General features: G+C 32.4%; 1 protein-coding gene across 6 annotated transcripts in view; it reads right to left on the bottom strand.

Moving 5' to 3' along the window:
• Positions 1-23,831, bottom strand: part of LOC115878981 (glutamate receptor ionotropic, kainate 2-like) — a 63,350-nt gene that overhangs the window by 35,081 nt on the left and 4,438 nt on the right. For all 6 annotated transcript variants that reach the window (XM_030895591.1, XM_030895592.1, XM_030895594.1 and 3 more), the window contains exons 2-3: positions 5,737-5,947; positions 525-686 (exon numbers count right to left, since the gene is read on the bottom strand). In XM_030895591.1, the coding sequence (XP_030751451.1) occupies positions 525-686; positions 5,737-5,836 (262 nt within the window). In that variant the 5' untranslated portion in view covers positions 5,837-5,947. The remainder of the gene's footprint in view (positions 1-524; positions 687-5,736; positions 5,948-23,831) is intronic.

Genomic DNA, 23,831 nt, shown 5'->3' with positions numbered 1-23,831 from the left:
GTACGTAGCCCAAAGAGTAGATGGCTGTTTCTGCCTTGCCATGTCGCTAAAATATGTCATCAAGACTGTCTCCGAAGCAATATTCTTAGTATTTCTTTCGGCACACCCAGAGAGAACATTAATAACTAAAGTGCTAGAGACCGATCAACGTTAATTTTTGAAGACTAAGTTAGTGGCGCGGCCTTTGGCGTCTAACCCGAACTATGAGCGCATTATCGATATAGTAGGTTGCATTCATACCTATATACTGGCGCCAAAAATTTAAAATTTGTGTATTAGGAACCGAATCATAATCTTTCAAGTTTATAATAAGAAATCTTCGTAGATTTTTTAGATTATTTTGTTGTCAACGAAAATTTATTATTATACTTTAAAGCATTAAAACCTATAAATAAAATACTGTGTAGGAACATAATAATTTATTTAACTTAGTTTGGTTTCCAGTTTTTGCAGAATTCATTTACCAGGTGAGCATCCGCAAAAAATATTTTTTAAAATTACTCCTTTACTCAGTGTTTCTTTACCTTTTTTGCTTGCGTGAAAACTGTCATCTGCTGGCACATATTGGATGTCGTACACTAACGAAGTGCGTGGTAATAGAGTCTTGTCTCTGTTTATTTTGTACACTGCGTATCTAAAAGCTACCTCAGCTGCACTACCTTTCTGGTTTTCAGTGAAGATTGCACCTGAAAAATAGAAATGAAGACTATTTGATTTTTTTAGATTTTTATTTCATAGGATATAATAACCACAACCTATTTCCGAAATCAATTATGAAAAAGAGTGTTTTTTTACGATACTAGTATAAAATACACTTTTTATTTAGGTAGCTCTTCTGAAAAAAATGTCCAGTTGTTACATTTATTTATTTATTTCCTGACATTGTCATTCGTTTTGATACTTTAGTTGTGTATTATGGGTTTTTCGTTAAAATGAATTGTGTTGTCATACTTTAAGCTTAAATATTTTTACTAGCAGACTTTGCAGTCAAACATTGTTCTTTTTAGAACCTCTTTTAAAGTGTACAGGGTGGGTCAAATTCGACGCTTTTCAATGGAAACAACCTTTTCTGTAGGAGATGGACGAAAACTAATATCGGTGTCTGGAGCTCAATTTTTATCAAAAACATGATGGTGAAAACCGCACATCAATATCTGTTACCGTTTCGAAGTTACGGGGTGTTTTTCAAAAATGTGCATTTTAACAAATCGCTGTAACTTTTTTGCTATGGAAAATTTTGTATTTGTATGAAAACATTTCCAAAGCACGTTTTTACGTAGAATTTAATGGTTTAAGTATAATTTTTTTAAAATTAATAATTTAAGAGAAAATTTGATTTTTTATATGTGACACCCTCTATTTTTTTAATTAACTGAAAAGAATTTAAAATTACCTTTCCAAAAATATAGCACATTTGATATTTTGTTATAATCCCCTTCGAAATACAGAATTTTTAAAAGTTTGCCACTTTTAACTAGTAGGCTTTGGACCCCTTATTGATGATATGCCCTTAATGGAACTCGAAAACATATTTTTCCAGCAAGACGACGCACCGCCTCTGAACGCTGAAGTTATCAGCAAATTTTTGCAGCCAATTTCAAGAATAATTGAATAGCTAACCAAGATCCCAGCGGTTGGCCGTCGAGGCCGCCTGACTTAGTGCCCATGGATCTAATCCTATGGATATTTTGCGGAAGCATAAAGGTTCCTTATTCTTGCGTATAATCTAGACAAGAATTAGAAATACTTAGCAGTTATGTGAGGGTATCTTTCACCCCTACTGAGTTAATGAATTCCGCGAGAAATGTTCAAAAACTGCCCCGTCTGTCCATAACAGAAGACGGTCGATATGTCGAACACCTGTAGCAAAATCTCATATCTTGGTTTGCTATTTATTTTTATTGTTATTAGATATAGTTTAAATGTGTTGATGTTGGTTAAAAATATTTTAAATTGTTATAAAATTCTGCATCTCTCATAGCAAATATTATTTTCGTTTTAATTGATGCTCACAGCTAGATTTTTTATGCATTACAGCCGGTGCCGTTCAAAGCCTACTTATTTAAAGCGGGCGAATTTTTATATACTCTATATCTCGAAGAGGAATCGAGGAAAATATCAAGTGTGTTATATTTTTGGAAAGGTAATTTTAAATTCTTTTCAATAGATTAAAAATATACAGGGTGTCCCATATAAAAAATCAAATTTTCTGTTGATAATTCTTAAATTATTAATTTTAAAAAAATTATACTTTACTTTATTATACTTAAAAAAAAATTAAATTCTACGTAAAAAGGTGCTTTGGAAATGTTTTCATAAAAATACAAAATTTTCTATAGCAAAAAAGTTACAGCGATTTGTTAAAAATGCATATTTGTGAAAAACACCCCGTAACTCCGAAACGGTAACAGATATCGATATGCGGTTTTCACCATCATGTTTTTGACAAAAATTGAGCTCCAGACACCGATATTAGTTTTTGTCTATCTCCTATAGAAAAGGATGTTTCCATTTAAAAGCGTCGAATTTGACCCACCCTGTACAAGATAGCTTAATAGCCGTAAAAAACTCATCGCAACTTTATTAGAATATTTTGAACGGCAAAGCGGTAGTAATGGCCCTTAATGTCCCTTAAGTGTTGTTAAAAAGGTTTTTTTTTGATTATTATTATTTATTTTTGTTATTATTTATTTTTGTATCCTAAAATATTTTGATTAAAAGAAAATATGTAAAATAACTATATATATATATATATATGTAAAATATATCGGCATTAAATTGAGAAATAAAGTGGCTACACCCTCCTTTATAAATATGTAGAACAAGGTAGCGAAAACTTGAGGTAAACGCGCAACAGGTAGCACTAGAATAATATCAGTTTCCGACAGTTTAGGCCCTTTTAAATTATTAATTTTATGCAAATACAAATGGCTGATGCCTCCAGTGAGCGTCTCTCATAAATATTCATCACTTGAGGCGGAGATCTTTGTTTAGTTCCTAACAGCCTTGGAAATGCCATGGAAAGATTATTAAAAACCCCGAAAGGGGAGCCATGTAGGTTTACCTTCCTCCTATACAGGCCGAATGTTAAATGAGTACAAATATTTTTTATCTATGTAGGTATTTCTTGCGATTTTTTTAAAGTATTTCGAATTTTTTGAATAAACTCCGGAAATTTTTTAAATTTGAAAAAACTTTATTCAAATAAGTGGCAACCTCGCATTTTTTTACATCTCGTTTGTATATCTCAGGTACTTGTTGTCATATCTTAAAAAAACGACAAAGATTACTTATTAAACGCTGGCAAAATCTAGTTTACAAAATTAGCAGCATCGTCAAAATTTTGTCTTGCAAAGTGCCTCGAACTTTAATCGACGCCCAAGCAAGTTTTATCAAGTTTTAATCAAGTTTTAATCAGGTTGCCCGTGAGATTACGGAGTCTTCAAACTTTGTCGCTCGTGGAAAGACAAGACAGAGGCTACTGCGATGTTCAATCTTATTTGTAATTATGAGGTATAATGAGATGCTTTTCATCTATTTAAATAAATGCCTTTATTGTCAAAAATTTTTTCAATTTGTAGACAAAGGTAAACATAACAAACAAAGTAAACAACAAGGTACACAAACAAACAAAAGATAATATAAAACATTATAGAAATAATATTGTCTTATTGTTTAATATAAACATTTATAAATGTTTATAATGTCAAAGAACAAAAAAATAAAAATAATATTCAAAAATATTTAGTTAGTTTATAGTAAATATAAATATCAATGACCTCTAAATAAATTTATTTCGATGTCATCAGTAAATATAGCAATAGCAAACATTAGACCAGTGTTTACAAGATCAAATTCGATTTTCAAAATATAATTCATTTACGGCGTAGAAAGCTTTGTCTAGTAAATAAGATTTCAATGCTGTGCGAAATGAAGAAAATGATGTTATGGATTTGATTTCAAATGGCAGGTGATTGTGCATTTTTTTCGAGTTGTATAATATTGAACTTTTAACTAACTCTGAGCGTGGGGTAGGTAGATAAAGATCTTGCTCCGCGTTCCTGAGTGGATAAGTGTGAGATGGCCTTTCTTGAGAAGCTGATACATGCTTACGTGTATTAGGCAAACTGATTCAAATATAAATAAGGAAGGAAGAGTCAATATTTTTAATTTTTTAAAAAAGTCCTGGCAATGAGTTCTGCTGTTTAGTCCCAGTGAATATCGAACAGCTCTCTTCTGGAGCTTGAAAATGCGGTCAAATTGAGTCGCACAACACGTACCCCAGAATGGAAGGGCATACCTGAGGTGCGACTCAAAAACTGCATAATAAACAGTTCTAGCCACTGACAAGTTAAACTCCTTAGAAACAGATCTTAATGCAAAACAGGCAGAGCTTAATTTTTTCGACAAAGCTTCGATATGCATGTCCCATTTCAGAGAATTGTCTACAACAAGCCCTAAGAATTTTACAGATTTTACGACGTCAATGGTTGTGTTGCTAAGTACAAAAGGCTGCAGCGAGTTTTTATACGCTTTAGTTTTAGAAATGTTGAGACTCAGGAGGTTCGAATCGCACCATGATTTAATGGTGATTAAGTCATTTGATATAATCCTATGAAGTGCCGTGACGTTCTTGTTGCTCCAAGTGAAGCTAGTGTCGTCCGGAAGAAAACATACTTTGCCACTGATGTTTATGTTAGCAATGTCGTTAATAAAAAGAAGAAACAAAATAGGGCCTAGTACTGAGCCTTGTGGTACTCCACATTCTATTGGCTTGCTAGAAGACAACGTGGTATCCACTCTCACAAGCTGACTTTTGTTGCTCAGATACGACTTAAACCATTCGAGAGATGTTCCCTGAACCCCTAGTGCTGCAGTTTATTAATTAGGATCTTATGATTTACACAATCGAACGCTTTAGAAAAATCACAGAAAATTGTTGCTGTAGAATGATGGCTATTTAGGCTGGAGTAAACTTAATTAAGGAGGGAAAACATAGCGTTATTTGTGGACTTTTTGCTTATAAATCCAAATTGATATTCAGTAAGTATTTTGTACTTAAACAGAAAAGATACCAGCCTTGTTTTAACCAACCGTTCTATGATCTTAGATAGCGTTGGAAGGAGTGCAATTGGGCGATAGTTAGAAGCTTCATCTTTGTCTCCTCCTTTATGTAGAGGAATGATTATTGCCGTCTTAAGACATTTTGGAAAAATACCATTTTGGAATGACATGTTTATTAAAGTAGTTAGGTGATTCAGAGTGCTTTCTGGTAGATTCGAAAACATTTTTAAAGTTAGTCCGTCGGTCCCAGATGAGGATTTATTTTTGATGGTATTAACTGTACTGCGAAGCTCTTCTAAAACTACGGGCGAAAAAAAGAAACTGTGTAAGTTTACATTATCATTAGAGAGATATGAAAGTGGATCATGAGAAGGACATATGGTATTAGTTAAGTTTTTTGCTACATTTCCAGAGTAATCGTTAAGGTTCTCAGGTGAGGTAGAGATATTGCTATGAAATATTTTGGAGCAATGCCAGAATTTTAATGAAAGACGTCATAGATGTTAAATGAAAAATTGAAAACTATTTCTAATTCAATAGAATATAGAGAAAAGCATTTACAGATGTTAATAATTTATAGTTATTGTTACTTTTAATGTGTCTACATAAATCTAAATAACTAAACCTAAATAAATACTGGTTTGCTAGTGTGTAAATGAAATAACATCTTACCTATTCTAACCACAGATTGCAAAGAGAGAGTGACACTGGTGGAGACCCATAGAAACACTAACACTCTGAAGAATGTACTCCAGGTGTCCCAAACTGGCATTTTTCATGTCGACGGAATACCTCCTTTCATTTTTTTCATGTTCACACCTTGCTTCATAATATCTTCAAGTGACTAAAGCTGCTTCTTTGTTCAATGTAGCAAAACTTCACTCTGAAAAAAAAACAATATGCCATGGGTATATTGATAAATGAGGTCTAAATTATATAGGAAAACTGAAAGATATACCGTGCTGGCAACTGTTACTTTTGGGTCGGCATTTACATATGTGGAAGTAAATCGCATAGGGATCTTATTAAGTCGGAGTAAGAGAAATGCGACCGACTGACGCGACGCGGGACGGTGTGCTGTTGCGGCGTTGCCGATACGCCTTTCCCTATCAAATAAAGTAAAATCACGATCGCAAACCGCTTATTTTTAAAAGACTTTTTTTTCAAGAGATAACTAGATAAAATCATTAGACGTTTAGATGTTTCTGAGCATCTGAAATGGAATTATAAGGATATCGTTAGGGTGTAATTTTTTTTATAACGAGAAAACATCAGTAATCGCGATAATTTAAAAACTTTTTAACACATAACAGGCCATAACTCAAGAACCACTTTAGATATTGAAACTTTTTTTTATTTTCAAGATCGGATATTTTACAATATGTTTACATAAGAAAAAATCGATAAGGTTGTTTTTTCCATTCAAAAATTGTAAACAATCCATCCATTTACTTTTAGAGCGTAGCAATTTTCAGCAATCGTGTAATTTTTTTATTGATAAAGATTTTCACATACTGTCTACAAAGAAAATACAGCAGAAATATTAACAAAGTTCTTGAAAAAAAATACAATCTATTATTTCTAATAGATTTCGAGATATCGATTTTTGAATTCAGAGTTCTAATAGCGCGACCGCTATCGAACACCCACTCTTTCTTTCTTTTTTTTTTTTTTTGTTTCTATTATGGTTGCCCATATAGGTAGGCTATCGCCTGTTCAATCCTAACAAGTCTTCCCCGGAGGACGACGTCCAGCATTCTCTCCACCGTTTTGGCGGCCTTCCTTGCGACCTTTTTCCAATTGGGTTGTTTTGTTGCGCTTTTTTTTGCTAGTCTGTTGTCGTCCATCCACTCAATTCCACTTCGAACGACGGGTGTTGTCAAACACCCACTCAATTCCACTTATTTTTACCAAAAATACAAGTGTTTCTAGCTTGCACTTAAAAAAAATCAAGCTATAGGGAAAATTACAACGACTCGTTAATAAATAAACAAATCAAGTATCACGAGACGTAATTAAATCGTGAAGCTGAACGCATGATGTACACCTTTCCCTAGAACTTTAAGTACTGACAGAGGTATTGATTGGGTCGACCGGTCAACTGCGACAAATCTGCTAATTCCCCTTCCACGTCTCTTAGCGATGTGCACAGTTTCTCGGTTTATTTCATACGTTTGGCAACGTGTTTACTGTCCTCTCTTTGTTCAGTACATTATAAACGCATTGTACTCTTCTTACATACGGAAATCTTGACCCAAGACTAACCTTTGCCAGCCCTTAGTAGTTAAAAAATCGTATAATACAGTTTCATTCACGTGATTCCAAATATACAGGGTGTTCCATTTAAATTAAACAAGTTACTCTCGTTTAAAACTAGTAATTATTTAATATAAATTTTTAGACACTCTGTAATTTAGTATAGGTATTATTATTTTTATTATTGCAGCACAAAATTTAGGAAATAGAAAAACATGAGTACAATATTTGGTTTTAAAAACTTAAATACGCCTCGAGAAATAAAGCATTAAAATTATTACTGCATTTTCACAAAATCGTAAATAAGATTAAAGTGCGGTAAACCTTAATCAAATTTACCTTTATTTTAATCGTAGAAACTAAAAATGTAATAATATACGGGGTGTTCCATTTTTTTCCCAACAAGGGACCGTCCTCCACCGGAAACACTGCGACCTGTGAGACCTATTGTGTTTGTCCCCTTTCTATATCTGCACCCATTCTCCTATCCCTGTGCCCTGCACTAACTTATGCAGGTCCTTGATAGGATGGGAGCATAGTTCTTCCGGTTCTAGCCTAGCTTTCCCAAATAAAAAGTGTCGTTTGCGATCCAGAGCCTCGTAGTGACATATGTGCTCTGCTGTTTCGGGATCTTTATCGCAGAGTCTGCCGCAAAGACTTCCTTGATACAGGTTGAGCTTGTTCAGGTAACATTTGACAGCCATGTGGCCTGTCAAGAGGCTTGTTGTAATCAGCACTTTATTCCTGCTAATCATTAGCAGCTCTTTTGCGGTTTTAGAGCTAGGTCCTTGGATAAAAGCCTTGCTGTGCCTGTACCCCTGTCTGTTTCTCCAGTGGACATTCTGATTTTCCCTGATCCAGAGTTTTTCAGTACTGGCTCTGGACCAAGATAGGATGCCGATGATCCTTGCCTAGCTAGCTCATCGGCTTTTTCGTTGCCTTGGATGCCGTTGTGGCCCGGTACCCAGAATAATTTAATTCTGTTCCTTCGAGCCAGAGCTCCCAGTTCACCTAGACATTCCTAGACGAGTCTCGACGATACCTTTGGGCTCATAAGAGCCCCAAGTGCCGCCTGACTGTCTGAGCATATATTGATGAGCTTACCTGAATAAACTCTTCTATTGTTTTCTCTCGTACATTGTAGAATGGCGAAGATTTCTGTCTGGAATACGGTTGAGTGTTTACCCAAGGAAAAGGATAAACTTACTCTTGGTCTTTCCCCAAATACTCCAGCTCCTGGTTCCTTCAGCGGTCTTTGACCCGTCTGTATACCAGGTTAGTCCATCCTGAAGGAATGTTATATCTGTCCACATTCCTCGATCCATTTTGTTCACCTCGAATGGTTTGTGGTAGTGATAAAGAGAGGTCATTTGGTCCGATCTCATTTGGAGTAGAGGTCCCTCGATAGAATTTCCCATCTTTGAGTGTCCTGTTTCTGTCCTAGTTCCCAGAGACAAGACACTTTGTTGTCGATAGAGTCCCATTCTTGCCTGGATCCGGGGTGTTCCATTTAAAAAATACAACTTTGATATTTTTTATTTATTTGAGACACTCTTTTGAAAATAATTTTAAATTGTAGCTTTCGTAGTCCTCCAACGATCCTATCACTTACCCTTTCTAAAAGTCTAATCGTGTAGCGAATAACCCTGTATAACGTTAAAACTAGTTAGTTTTCAAAACTATATATCTCAAGCTGTCTCATTTTTTTGACAGCAAAAATGTTGGAACGCTCTAGTCATTCTTTTAAGTTGAAATTTATACTAATCCACAGTTTTAACCTTGCAGTATACGCTTGCAAAGTGATTGTTTTGTGGCCTTCGTCGTATCCTGCCCCGGAAACTACGATACTTTGCCAAAATGTGGCAATGGCCACCGTTTTTGAGAAGAAATTTACTGCTCTGACCTCATTTCTAACTGTGTCTCGCCCTAAAACGGCTAGAACCACCTTGAAAATAGAGAAAATTATCGTCTAAAAGGAAATTTTTGTGTTAAATGAAATTACTACACTGAGAAGTCCCTTGATATGGTTATATCGAATTGCAAGACTCACTAGTCCGTGTAGATGTAGATTGTTATAGTGAGTTATTACTTATCATACAGTCTCACAGCCTCAGAGCACTGCCGTTCTTTAAAAGATCAGCCTAGGGGCGGACTTTTGTTTACTTCATCAGCTGTACATACTTAGATATTGGGTTAGATTCCGTTTCATATTTTGTCGGTTGATTTTTGGTTTTAACTCTTTGATTTTTGGTATTATTTATTATTGTAGTGCAAAAAACTAATTATTTTGGTGTTTAAGTGACAAAAACTACTACCGAGTCATGGTTCTCGATATATTTGGAATCGAAACTATCAATACCTGTCATCATTGACATACATTAAACATGTTGACCTCGATGTTGACTAAATAGTTATTAGACTGAAATCATAATTTTGAAATGTTTTTGTGCCAAAAGTTCATCAGAAACTGTTTTATCATCATTTTTTTGAAGAAAAATTTATGATTAATTTAAAAAAATAAGAAGTTCCCAAATTTATCATTTCATTCAAATATCTGTTTACTCAACATGTTTATTTTTTGTCAATATAATGACATATATTGACTATTTCTTTTAAGTTAAATTAAACCGTTTATTAACTAAAATATATACAACTGTTTAAAAACTATACAATTCAATCATATTGTTAATCTTTATCTTCGTGGCAGTTGTTGGTTGCGTCCTTCTTCATCTGCAACAGTTTGAAGACTTTCAAGACTCTCCCGGGGCAGGTGGTATCAAAGGCATTGTTCTTTTTTTATAAATTGGTCTATGTCGTCTACGTTTATACGCACTTCTCAAATATCATGTTTTTATTTTTTTTTCTTAAAATTTTTATAATTTAATTGTGTTAATTCTTTTGGTTGTGGTAGTTTCTGTTGTTAGTTTTTGTGAAAGTTTTTTTTTGAGTTCTCTTGGCTGTTCTGATGTCTGATTTTCTTCTAGTTTCGTAAGTGTGTATTTGTTTGTTAGTTTTTAGAGAAATATTTGTTTTTATTAATTTATTTTTGATTTTGTGTAGAAGTAATATATTATGATATTTTATTAATTGTCTTATGTTTAATTCTTTTGTTTTTTGGTATACTTCTTCTGTTGGTGTTGGTTTATCTAGGTTAAATAATATTTTTAGTTTTTTATTTTGTTGTCTTTGCAGCATGTTTAAGTTTTTTTCTGTTGTACTCCACGTATTAATTAATTTTTTTTCTAAAATTTCCATTCTAATAAATTCTAAATATCTTGAAAACGGTTACTCGTAGCGATTTTTACCAAGAAACATTTTTTACGTAAAAAATCACAAAAATGTATATTATACAGGTACAGACGAAAAGTTATTACTCTTCCAATAGTTAAAACACATGTAGGTGGCGCCCTCTACAAATAGGAGCATATTGACATCAAAATCAAATTTCTCATGTCAAAAAACTTCCAGACACCAATTTTCATCCAAATATTGACGTTACTTCAGAAACTATTGGGAAAAAATCTCGAAATAAAAATGAAACTTCTACACCCTGTATCTCCGAAACTAAGCATTTTAGGACATACATTTATACGAACTTTTTTACTTATTTTTATCTGCAGAATATGCTATCGAAGTAGCCGGAGTACAGTTCGGACCACCCTGTATTTAATATTCATGTAATCTTTGAATTTCACTTTGTCACAAACATAGATAACTTTGTTAAATTTTAATAAATCTAGAATAAGAATAACTCCCTGAAATAACACGCTGTATAAGGACTCTTTACAGTGTCTAAAAAATTACGAAACGTATTGAAAATTCTGCTTGTTATTTTTAGTTAATTTGATATCACTTTTCTACCAAAAACCCGTTTTAAAGATAGACCTTTCTATACAGTTAATGAGTTGTATAACGAGAGGCCATCAAAACTAGCTTTGAGTCAACTTTACGTTAAGTATAGACGATTCGAGGTTGGTGAAACTTGAAAAGACTTGTAAGTGTAACTAAAGCTTTTAATTATACTTTGTCGGAAAGTCATTAGGTATACGGTAAGTTTCTAGAAAACTTCCGTAATCTTAGGACATCGAAAAACAGAGATCTACTACAGAAAATATGATATTACTTCAAATAATTTGAAAAAAATTATATAAACGTTATAAAGACGTCATTTACTAAAAATTGACATAACACTAATTATAGAAAGATTTAAAAAAACAGAACGTTTTGCAGACACACAAATACATTCACAAAAAATTATTTTTCATGCCATGTCGATTTTCGAAAGAAATCACAACATGTATATTATTTCGTATATTTTTCATTTTATTGATTTTATGGAGAGCACTGTTCATTAAAATGTTGTATCCTATGTTGTAGGGCTTGTTTCTCTCTACAATTTCCTGTCTCACAATGTACCGTTTGTGTCCGGGAAGGGTTCATAGTTTCATAGTTGTCGATGATTTGTGGCTAATTTTTAATAAGAGATAAGTAATGACGTCTAGGCCTTATCCTCGCCAAAATTATCCTCGATTGTTATTTCTCAGCCGTCTACGACGCCGTTTTTTTTCCGATCGTATGGTACATATATGATACAAAAAAGAAAATTGTCTAAATGAGATAAAATTTATTCTGCTAGAATAAAATTGCAATTGCGGTGCATTAGCAAATTGCAGAAAGTTTTATCGAGGTAGACGTAAAATTGCAATCGATTGATTCTCCATGCGAGCTCGTATTCACCAAATATGAGGTTTTCGACATTGTTAGTCGTTAAATTTTTGAAATAAAGAGGTCGACGACTGCGTATAAAGCAAGAACTTCCCGTCCTGTATAAAGTTTCAAATCCGATTTTTATGTTTCGAAAATATTGGCCTTTCGGTTAGTTACGAGCTAAGCAGTTTTATCATTGGTGTTTGCGTGTTTTGTTGGACTTCTCAAAAAACATCCTAATTTTAAAAAGTTTGGAAGTTTTACGGAGTTGGAATAAAAAAAAAGAGACTTTTTAGGGATTATGTTTGTGACGATTTTTTTATTTATTAAAAATTATATTAATTAAAAAATTGTGCAATTGTGTGCACTATTTGAAAGTGAAGCTTCTTACTAACAGCTATTAAATTAAAGGATATCCTTCAATATACATTTCTTTATGAATGCTTAATTTAAAACCGTATACTATTCTAGGTTTATAATTTTATAATGTTCTTTTTTAATTTTTATTAAAAAACGATAATTCTATTATCCGGCCGGATAGATGCGGCCACTAAACCAAAATACTACTACATCTATATATCTGACTACTACGAACTGCTACTAATCAATAATTTGTTTTGTGTAGTCTGTGGTCTGTTTTTGTTTAAATGTTTTGTTCATTATTCATGTTGGGGATTTATTTTTAAATTAATGTTAATCAGTATTTCTTTTGCATAATCAAAATTATCACTCTAAATTTTACTTAACAAAATTGTCACTCTAAATCGACGTCTTTTTTAGACAGATGTCACTTGTCTTGTCACTTGTCATTCGCAAAGCTCTAAAATCATACTTACTGGAGAGCGCCCTATATACGGTAAACGACTTTTTTGTTGATGTTTAATCATGAACAATTTTGAATTTTAAAATTTTGATCATCTCACACTCTGGTCAAAGGTCAAGTATTTAATATTTTATAACTCTAAAATTATATCTATTTATTGCGTACTGTTCTGCAATTGTCTATGTATATTCTTTTTGTTATTTTAATGACTTAAATTTTTTTGAATTGTATTATTTGTATTGCGTATTTTTTGTTGTTTGTATTTTTTTTGTCCTTTTGTTTGTTTTGTGAGTGCTTTGTCGATGAAGCCGTTTTGGCTTTTTGTACAATAAAGCGTTGTTTGTTGTTTGTTGTTGTTGTTGTCATTATTCAATTCATTATTCAAATTCTCAGAATGTTGTTAACAAAAGTTTCATCTTAAAATAACATTTTAATCAATCACAATTGTTTATCTCCATCACTTACCGGATTAATAATACAGAAATTACAGCTCAATTACAAACAATTCATTATTTACAGTGATTTACAGTAATTTTAATAAATTATACGAATATCCTCGTTGACTATTGGTTTGAAATAAATATGACAATATCCTCCAATGAAAATGCGAGTTACTAACTCTAAATTCTAATTCTGATCTGGCAAATGAGCTAGATGCATCACCTAGACCGTTATTCAGAAGCTACAAACAAATCGTTTAAAATATGTATGAAATCAAGGTTCTCAAAAATGTTGTTATATCAGTTTAAAAAATGTGACAAAGTTGTAAAAACAGTATTTTATTAATGAAACATTATTTTGCTGATACTCCCAAAATATTTTATATTAGTACTAGAATAAAAGTCGGCAAAAAGTTAACAACAGGATTTAATGGAACCAAAGATCTGAAACAAGGGTGCTGTATTTCACCAACACTGTTCAAGATATATCTCGAACAAGTTCTCAAAGGTTGGAAGCAAAAAGGTAGAAATATGGGAGTACCCATAGGGGATAACATGCTCTACACACTTTGCTTCGCGGACGATCAGGTGATCATAGCACAAGATTACGATGACATAAATTATATGACACGTAAGCTTATAGAAGAATATCAGAAATGGGAACTCGAGATCAATACTAACAAAACAGAATATATGTGTATCGGAGGAGAACAACAAGATCTAATACTAGAAGGGAAGAAAATTAAGTGCTGCACAAAATACAAATATTTGGGTATGCAAATCACAAATGATGGACTGTTGGATACAGCAATTAAAGAACGAAACCAACTTGGAAGGAATTCTATCACGGTATTGAATGGGATACTGTGGGACAGAAGCATAAACAACAAGAACAAAACTCTAATATACAATACCATCATAAAGAGTATAACCACGTACAGCTGTGAAGTCTGGCCAATTAAGGAAACAACAAAACGAATGCTGGAAGCTACAGAAATGGATTTTTGGAGAAGATCAGCAGGCAAATCAAGACTCGAGGGAATAACTAATGAACGCATAAGAGAGATTATGGAAGTTAAACATACGATAGTGGACGACATAAAGAACAGTCAACTCACATGGTACGGGCATGTCCAAAGAATGGCAGAAATAAGAATCTCAAAGCAAATTATAAACTGGAAACCTGCAGGAAGAAGAAAACCGGGTAGACCGAGAAGAAGTTGGCAGGAAGGGATTGACACGTTTATGGAGGAAAGATCTCTCGGAGACGGTGCATGGAGAGACAGACAGGCAGGGAGAGATGGCATCGGAAGACGTAGAACGTTTTAAACCGATTAATGTATATATATATATATATATATATATATATATATATATATATATATATATATATATATATATATATATATATATATATATATATATATATATACAGAATAAAATTAATTTAATATTTCAATTACATATATATTATTATGTCTAGTAGGTAATTATAATAGTCTTCTATATAGTCATAAATACTACTAATTTAATTCACGATGGCTCTATATATCGGTCTCAAACTGCATAGTATCAGATACAAAACCTAATAGAAAACCGTCGCTATTGGCCTTGTCATTTTTTAATTGGATTTGTCTGGATAATTGTATTTAATCCATACCCTGCCTGCCGATATATCGCTGGCCGACTTTTACAGAGGCATCAGGTACTCTCGAAAAGCAGTGCGTTTGATTTTTGACATGTCCAATCGTCCCAAAAATGTTATTCGAAAAATATAAAACAACAACCGTTTTTATTCATTTTATATGTGAAAAAAAACTGAATATTTTTTCAGCGGTTTGTATAGAGCGGAGTCATAAAATATAATGGAATAAATCGTTTTTAGGATTTAAATGGCCAATATTTTAAAATTTATAACAGTATTTTTTATAATACCCGGTTTCAAAAAAAATACAACTACCCAAAACGTATCAGTTAAATGAATTTTTGTAAAACTGGAAAAATAAGTTCGTTATAGTAATGATTTTATTCTACACTAGGCTTGGTGCATTTCAGTTGATTAAAAAAAATTCCGACCGCAGCGCTGCATACGGCAGAAACCAGAACTTTTTGCTATGTATTTCATGACGTCACGGTTACAGTTCATGTTGATCGCATTAAAATAAATCGTTTGTAAGTTATTTAAGCGTTATGTTTTTCTTGATTTTGACAAGAAGCCTTTGACTTTAAACGTCAAGTGATATATAAAACAATAGATCTGGACATGTCATATTGTACTTCCTGTTCAAAAAGCAGTATGCTATCGATCATCATTTCCAAGCCAACTTTGCGCTGTTTTTTTTCGATCATACGGTATATTGTTAATAATATCAACTATTAGGATATCACTAAAGAGCAAAAATACCAGATATATTTTTATAAATACACTTTTTAAACTCTGAAGGCAGCAGTATTTATCATATAGGAAATTCAAATAATTTGTTTTCGGATAGATAGAAATAAATTGTCTGACTGTTTGACACTTAATGTCAAACGAAGCTAGATAAAATCAAGAAAAATATACGTTTCAAACTAAATAATCTTAAATAACTTGAAATCGATTTATTTTAGGTTTAGGAACATCAGTTAAAAAGTAACGAATTGAAAAACCTTTTCACTAGTGAAATAAAAAAAGTGGGTTTCCATTTGAAAAAAGTGATTGATGATAATTTTTTAATCGCCCAATTCCATGATAGCTGCCGCCATTATTATATGACATTTGAACAATTTAATTTTTGTAATAAATAGCCACATGCCTTCTCCTTATGTCACAGTGTCTGTGGTAATCACTAAATTTGACGTTTAGGCTATACAAATTTTTTTTGACAGGCAGTTTTTTTCGTTTAAAAATTTTAAATATATTTTTCTCAAAAACGGTTAATGTTAGATATAGAGTGTTCAAAATTCATAAAATTTTACAGAGAATTTAAGTATGTAATCAAAAATGCATCCATTTAAAATAAGAAAGTTGCTGTCATCTTACGGTATTTCCGGAAGTGCTGCCATATTGAAAATATTTTTAATCGATAGATCTCGTTGTGAAACAATAATGTATAAAAAATCTTCGATCTAGATATTGTGGTTTTCTAGAAACTTCTAATGCACGCTCAGCCTGGGACATCCTGTATATATAAATAGAATAAAACTGTGCAGTTAAACAATACTATATTTTTTTATGCCCACCAAAAGCAAAAAAAAAAGAAAATTGAATTTAATTTATCCATGCACGATAACAATATAATTTTATTGATAAATATAATGAATGGTTAATGATATGAGTTAATCAATTATATAAATAACCGTTTCACCGATAATAATAAATTTAAACCCGTTTTAGCCCGAACGTGTATTTCAGCTCGAAAAAAATTGACACGTATTGAATAAAGCAATTTTGGAGCATTATGCTACAAATTAATAATGCAAACCCGGCCTGTAATTAGCGAAATTTGCAAATTCCTATGACTGTATGCGTTGCATAAATTATGTTTTTGCCATACATGTATCTTTTTTTCTTTTTTAAGTTCGATAAAATTCAAAACGGGTTTTTCAAACTAGGGGGTTTCTATTAATTATTTTGAGGAGTTTTTGACACCCTCCCCCCTTTCCCCACTCGTGAGATATCGTGAGATTTGTCTCGACCCCCTCTCTTATTCTCACTTCAGATCTTTCAAAATTTGTAAACTGAAAAAAAAATTATACTTAAATCATTAAATTCTATGTAAAAAGGTGCTTTGGAAATGTTTTCACAAAAATACAAAATTTTCCATAGCAAAAAAGTTACAGCAATTTGTTAAAAATGCACTTTTTTGAAAAACACCCCGTAAACTCCGAAACAGTGACAGATATCGATATGCGGTTTTCACCATCATGTTTTCGACAAAAATTGAGCTCCAGACATCGATATTAGTTTTCGTCTGTCTCCTATAGAAAAGGGTGTTTCCGTTTAAAAGCGTCGAATTTGACCCACCCTGTACAGAGGTGTTAGAGTGTTAGACTATTAAAGCACTTCATCAAATAGATAAATCTAGAGTACTAGAGCTTCGAAAATATGTCCCTAATGAAGGTTTAAGGGACTTTATGGAATAAAGCGCCAGTACGTAAAGATAACCTAATTTAACTTGGACTAAATGTCATAATTGACCCTTTGCCATCCCTAGCTGGTGTAATTAATGATACTAAGCCAGTCTCGATAGAGAGCCATTAAATTTTCCTATAATAAAATCTCTCTTAATATTAATATCTCCGTCCGTATCGATTGCAATATTAAATCCTATTTTTTGTCGTGTTTTAATTTTGATTTTCATTAAAGGGTTTGAAATTATATTAGGTCGTAATCTTAGATTATTAATTTATTATTATTTAATCTTAATTAAGGAACTTTATTAATTTTATGTGTGTTAATATTAATATTATAATACAGTCTCATGTTAATACCGTGATGTTATATCTGACTACAAACCAATAGTAATTAATTCCATGTGGTACATCGGAAAGCAGAACATAGGAAAGCCTATGTTAACTTTGAGAAGGTTAAATATTATCTCCTCAGAGTTGTATTAGACTTTTTTGTAGAGGCGTTAAAGTTGTACTTTAGTGTAGAATTTCGTTTCATTTGGAATAGTCATTTAAAAGGTATTTGCAAAAATCTACCTTCAAATTAGTAAATTTTATAATACGGTCCAGAGACAGCTATAATTAAAATACCAGCAAAAATGCGATTGTAAAAAATGCCATTGTCAAATTCGATGTCACATTAAATAAATAATAGTGCTGCAGTTTATTAATTAGCCTTAGAAAAATTAACGCCTTAGAAAAATCATCACAGGAAATTGTTGCTGTACATGTCTATTATTTCGTATATTTTTCATTTTATTGATTTTATGGAAAGCACTGTTCACTAAAATGTTGTATCCTATGTTATAGGGCTTGTTTCTCTCTACAATTTCCTGTCTCACAATGTACCGTTTGTGTCCGGCGGATCATAGTTTCATAGTTGTCGATTTTCGAAAGAAATCAGTACATGTATATTATTTCGTATATTTTTCATTTTATTGATTTTATGGAAAGCACTGTTCGTTAAAATGTTGTATCCTATGTTATAGGGCTTGTTATTCTCTACAATTTCCATCTCACAACAAAAATTGTTTGTGTCCGGGAAGGGTTCATAGTTTCATAGTTGTCGATTTTCGAAAGAAATCAGTACATGTATATTATTTCGTATATTTTTCATTTTATTGGTTTTATGGAAAGTACTGTTCATTAAAATGTTGTATCCTATGTTACAGGGCTTGTATCTGTCTACAATTTTCTGTCTCACAGTGTATCGTTTGTGTCGAGGAAGGGATCATAGTTTCATAGTTGTCGATTTTCGAAAGAAATCAGTACATGTATATTATTTCGTATATTTTTCATTTTAATGATTTTATGGAAAGTACTGTTCATTAAAATGTTGTATCCTATGTTATAGGGCTTGTATCTGTCTACAATTTTCTGTCTCACAGTGTATCGTTTGTGTCGGAGAAGGGATCATAGTTTCATAGTTGTCGATTTTCGAAAGAAATCAGTACATGTATATCATTTCCTATATTTTTCATTTTAATGATATTATGGAAAGCATTGTTCATTAAAATGTTGTATCCTATGTTATAGGGCTTGTTTCTCTCTACAATTTCCTGTCTCACAATGTACCATTTGTGTCGGGGATGGAATCATAGTTTCATAGTTGTTGATTTTCAAAAGAAATCAGTACATGTATATTATTTCGTATATTTTTCATTTTATCGACTTTAATTTTTTTTGTATTAATTTCTTTTTCTTATACGACTTTTAATTCATTTTAATGTAGACGGCTCGGTAGACGGTATGTAAGACACACAAATAGAATTGTATTTCACCTCTTTTATCTTCGGTTTGTAAGATAACAAAAACAGTTACAGTGTTCTAAAACAAATTGATTCACATTACTCCGAACCATCTATTTTTACCTGTTCCATTACCTTAAATCGTTCTCTCCCATTTAAAAGCTCTCTCTTTGTACATACTCCTCACCGTTTTTTCCTGCAACTTTTCAATTAACCATCAACCAACACTACTCTCCATTACCCCATGGCGAAATAACGCAGCACGATCCTGCTCCATCCATCAAACTCCTTTTTGCCGGCCATCGGTCAGTTTAAAGCTACTCCCCGCCCATTCTAATGGCCCGTGCTAATACGCTTCGAACGGCTCGATCGGCTTAGGCTGTGATTTATCGACGATTAATGCGTTTGACGTATCGGGAGTCTGGTCTCCATTATGGTCCGCGCTTATATTCAAGATGGAGTGAAGTGAAATTGGTCGGAGGAGAGGAAACCTGTTAAACTAGGGTGTTAGGACCACTTAAGGGTTTGGTTTTGGTGGGGAGAAGAGCAGGTGTCGAAGTTGACTGTGAGGGTCTAACAGAAATAAGTAATTATAGAAACACCATGTAAATTTTGAAAAAGTCAAATATTATCTTCCCAGATAATTTAAGAGTTATTTCGAACATCTTTTTCGATGTTTTTCGAACATCTTTCTGTTGTTAGGCTGTTAGCTCTGTTTCTTTTATCAATATTTATTAGATACAAAGAAGAAAAAAAAAAACGTTGTAGTAAAAATGGCGCTTTCTCCTGTCGACAAAAGGTCTAGGATATATGCAAATAGAAAGGATTTTATTACCCCTATATATTTTCTGTTTTTCCCTCTATGTTTTTTTTTCTCTCCCTGAAAAACACGCGCTTTGTAGTGTGGTTATATTGGCAAGCTTGGCCGACACCGGGGTGCTTGCCAAAAAAATTCCAAATCTCCTCCGTATCATACATATTCATCAAATTTTATTATCTATGTTTTTTTTTCTCTTTTTGTAGTTAAAATTCAGATGATTTGTGAAGAAAAAAAAGAATATTGTGTATCGTTAAAGTTAAAATCATATTAAGGACAATATATAATTATCATATTAAGGACAATATATAATTATAATAATATTTGAAAAATCTTTTGTAAAATATCTGAAATTGTATTTTTGATTGTTCAGGTACAATTTTGACAACTCTCGTCGTTACATTGTCAATAAATGATATTAGATATTAAAAATATTTCTAAAAAAGTAGGTAAGTTGTATTGCCGTATCCCAAATATTTTTGAGAAGTTGCGAAAAAAAATTGGAAAATTTTGAATTTTTTAAATTTTAAGTTAAAAAACATAATATGACAACATATAGTGTGACCAACGGATCTGTAGCTACGGGGTATCGGCAGGGGAATGCAGTTGTAAACAAAACACGCCCAATTTCATTCATAAAATAGGCATGGGCGTACGGTGTTATATGAAAATAATGTGTATCATAAATATAATACTCAGATTAATAATTTTTTTCAAAAAACTTTATGCTGTTTGAATCGTTATTGTTGATTTAGCAGATAAACACTAAAAGCTCCTTTTATTAAAGCTCCCTTAAATATTTTGAATCATTTTATTATTGTGTTGTTAATATAATAGAAGAAATAATTACAGCTGGGGGTTGGAACCTTTGGTGTTACACAGCAAAATAAAACACTAAATCAGTACAACACACCAAAACACTTTTAATTTTACACTGGACGCACGTTTCGCTAACCATGTCTGCCATCAGCAGATGATCAAGACTGAGTCTTGAGGTATATTTATTTATATATCTGTACTAACTATATTTTTTCTATAATACATAATTTTTTATATATAACTATTTCCAGCAAAAAAAAATCTTGAAAATAGTTAACTTTGGAAGCGCAAACAAAACATAATTTTACTCATCAGTAGATCTGATATTGCCTATTACACCAGATATGGTATCGCTCCGCCAGCAGTTTTTAAAGGTTAGGTCATTGTCTACCCATATGGTTCATTCAAATAGATAATACTTGGCTATATTTTCGAATTTCGCGTATATATTTATATCTCTCTCTGCAATATAATGGGCCGCTCCATTAATATTTACCTATCTGTTATTTTGACATTTACGCCAAAAAAATTCATTTGACTTTAATAACCCCCTAAGCGTTTCCCTGCAAAAGGAAAATTCGATTCTTCCTGCAATTTTTGCAAAAGCTTTCTAATTGCGGGGACGAGTTTGAATTCGAGATAAAATCTATTTATGAAATTCCTGACCACTTCAAAAAAGTCGTCGAGCTTTTCGACAGCAGTCAAACGTGGTCGTTTCTTTCCAGAGTTGGATATCATTTTATCGGGGTTAGTTTTCAGCCTTTTTTATCTTCCGTGTAAATTTTTTTATAGCCGATACGCTAACTCCGGTATAAAGAAATATCCGCTCAAGTTTACGTTTAAGCGGCAACTTAAGCGAACTCTCTGTAGCTTCTTCATCGCAAACCCTATTATGAACACAAGGAAATAGTAAAAAATGACACCGCCACTGGATATTTCAATAGTATTCAATATTCCTACTCTTTTCAGAAGAGACCGTGAAGTTGGGGATAAAGCAAGCGAATAGGAAAGGCGTAAAAACCATGGTAACCGCGTTGTAACAAATCCTGTGACGTACTCTCGCCAATCATGTTCGATGAATAGGCGGCCATGCGCGGCGATGCCGGATTGCAAATGATATCGTTGAAAAATCTTCAACTTTCATAATAAGCAGATTATACAGAATGAAAGAAATAAGTTATTAAATAAAACATATCGAACAATATGAACTACGTTAAAATTCCTTAGTAATATACGTCAGATTTTTTTTTTCGTGGGGAAAAAATCTGCAAACCAGAGACCGTAAATGGTACTGTCGGAGTGGTTGAGGTACCTTACCGACTAAAAAACCTCTACAAACCGCTTTGAGTATCTCCCCAAGGAACTACCTTTCGGCATTACTTCTGGGGGAGGCAGTTTTATTGTGATGTTGCAGGTAATTGAGCACTTCAGCCAAAGTTGGACACTAGCGAGTGTGGTAAGTACAAAGCAGGACTAGAGCAGTATGGTAAGTACACTCAAATTATTCTTCTCTTTTTTTTACTTTCCAAACCTTTTGGCTTAGGTAGTAGATTAATAATTTACAAGAAAAAAAAAAACAGAAACAAGACAGTGGTTCTCAAAATCTAACCAAAAAATAATTTTTTTATTAAATTTTCGAAGTAAAATAACTCAGTTCTTTTGAAGTTATTTGCAAAATGGCAATGGGAAAATATGTTTCTTTTATCGAGATCTGCCAACCCTGAAAATATTTGCACTGACAAACAACATTAAGCCCGAAGTTGCATGATATGCGTTTATAGTTTTATATAAACAACTATTACATCTTTTATATTCATTATCAACATCAATTCTCACTTATAATATCACAAGAGCTTAATTATTTTCGGAAATTTTTTTGAGGGCACGAATATTTTGAAAATTATCCCGAGTCGAAGACGAGGGATAATTTTCCTAAAATATTCGTGCCCGAAAGAAAATTTCCAGGAATAATTTAAGCTTGCGTGGTATTCGATAAGAAAATTTCACATCTAAATTTGAAAAAATATTAATCAACATGAAATTTTAAAATAATTTCAATTTGTTAATAATATTAACAAATATTATTATATTTTTAATTAGTTACATCAAATGCTAAAACTCAAATGGGTAATATTTCAATATATAGACATTGTAGTTCATTCACATTATGATTGTAGATCTTATGTTTACCTTTTCAACTGTCAAAAAATTTCCACTAAAGTTTCGTGGCGCCTCGAAAAAATTTCCGGAAATTTTTTCAGTTGCCATGGTAACTAGTCAACATTAAAGCATGTTATTGGTTGAAAAGTAGAGGTGTGAAATTTTCACTGAAACTGACTCAAACTGACATAATAGAACTCCCGATAAGGCCGCGTTCTAGCCAGCTATTGTCAATTTTACAGCACTATAACAAATTTTCCACAAATATATATTTTCGGGAAGAGAAGAAAAGTTATAAAACTATAGTTTCTCTCTAGCTAAATTATCGTTTTTTAGGGAAACAGGAAAACAGGAGGGAAACTCCAGAAAGTTGAGTTTCTTCCAATCTAGTTGTTCAAAATTTATTAGTGCCTTGATTTATGGTTCAATTAAGATAGTTTATAAGAAGAAAAATATCTTTTAGAGTAGCATATGGGTAGAATACTAGCTTGAGTGAACAAAATATGAAGATTTACGGAATAAAAGTGTGTAAATATTAATAAATCTTTTCTACAAGTAGCTAGGATTTAAATATATTTTTTGTATTAATAAATTGCGATTTTGCAATCAATTACTGGATAAATTATAACTCGAGATTGAATACTCTTAATCAATCGGCTGTAATTTCCCGTTAGATACCAATTTGTTAGCATTTAATCTGACCCATTAAGTTCTCCAATTAGAGCCTATAACTAATATTGGGCGGTTAATTTAAATTAAGCGAGGTAAAGCGCGTTTAAACGTCAGAATTTTAATAATTATATTTAAATATTTAATTTCAGTTCGGAAAATTATGTTAAAATATG

Source organism: Sitophilus oryzae, unplaced genomic scaffold (assembly GCF_002938485.1).
Source record: "Sitophilus oryzae breed Bouriz unplaced genomic scaffold, Soryzae_2.0 scaffold_154_pilon_pilon, whole genome shotgun sequence".
In the NCBI taxonomy this organism is placed as follows: Eukaryota; Metazoa; Arthropoda; class Insecta; order Coleoptera; family Curculionidae; genus Sitophilus; species Sitophilus oryzae.
This window is presented reverse-complemented; position numbering and strand designations above follow the sequence as displayed.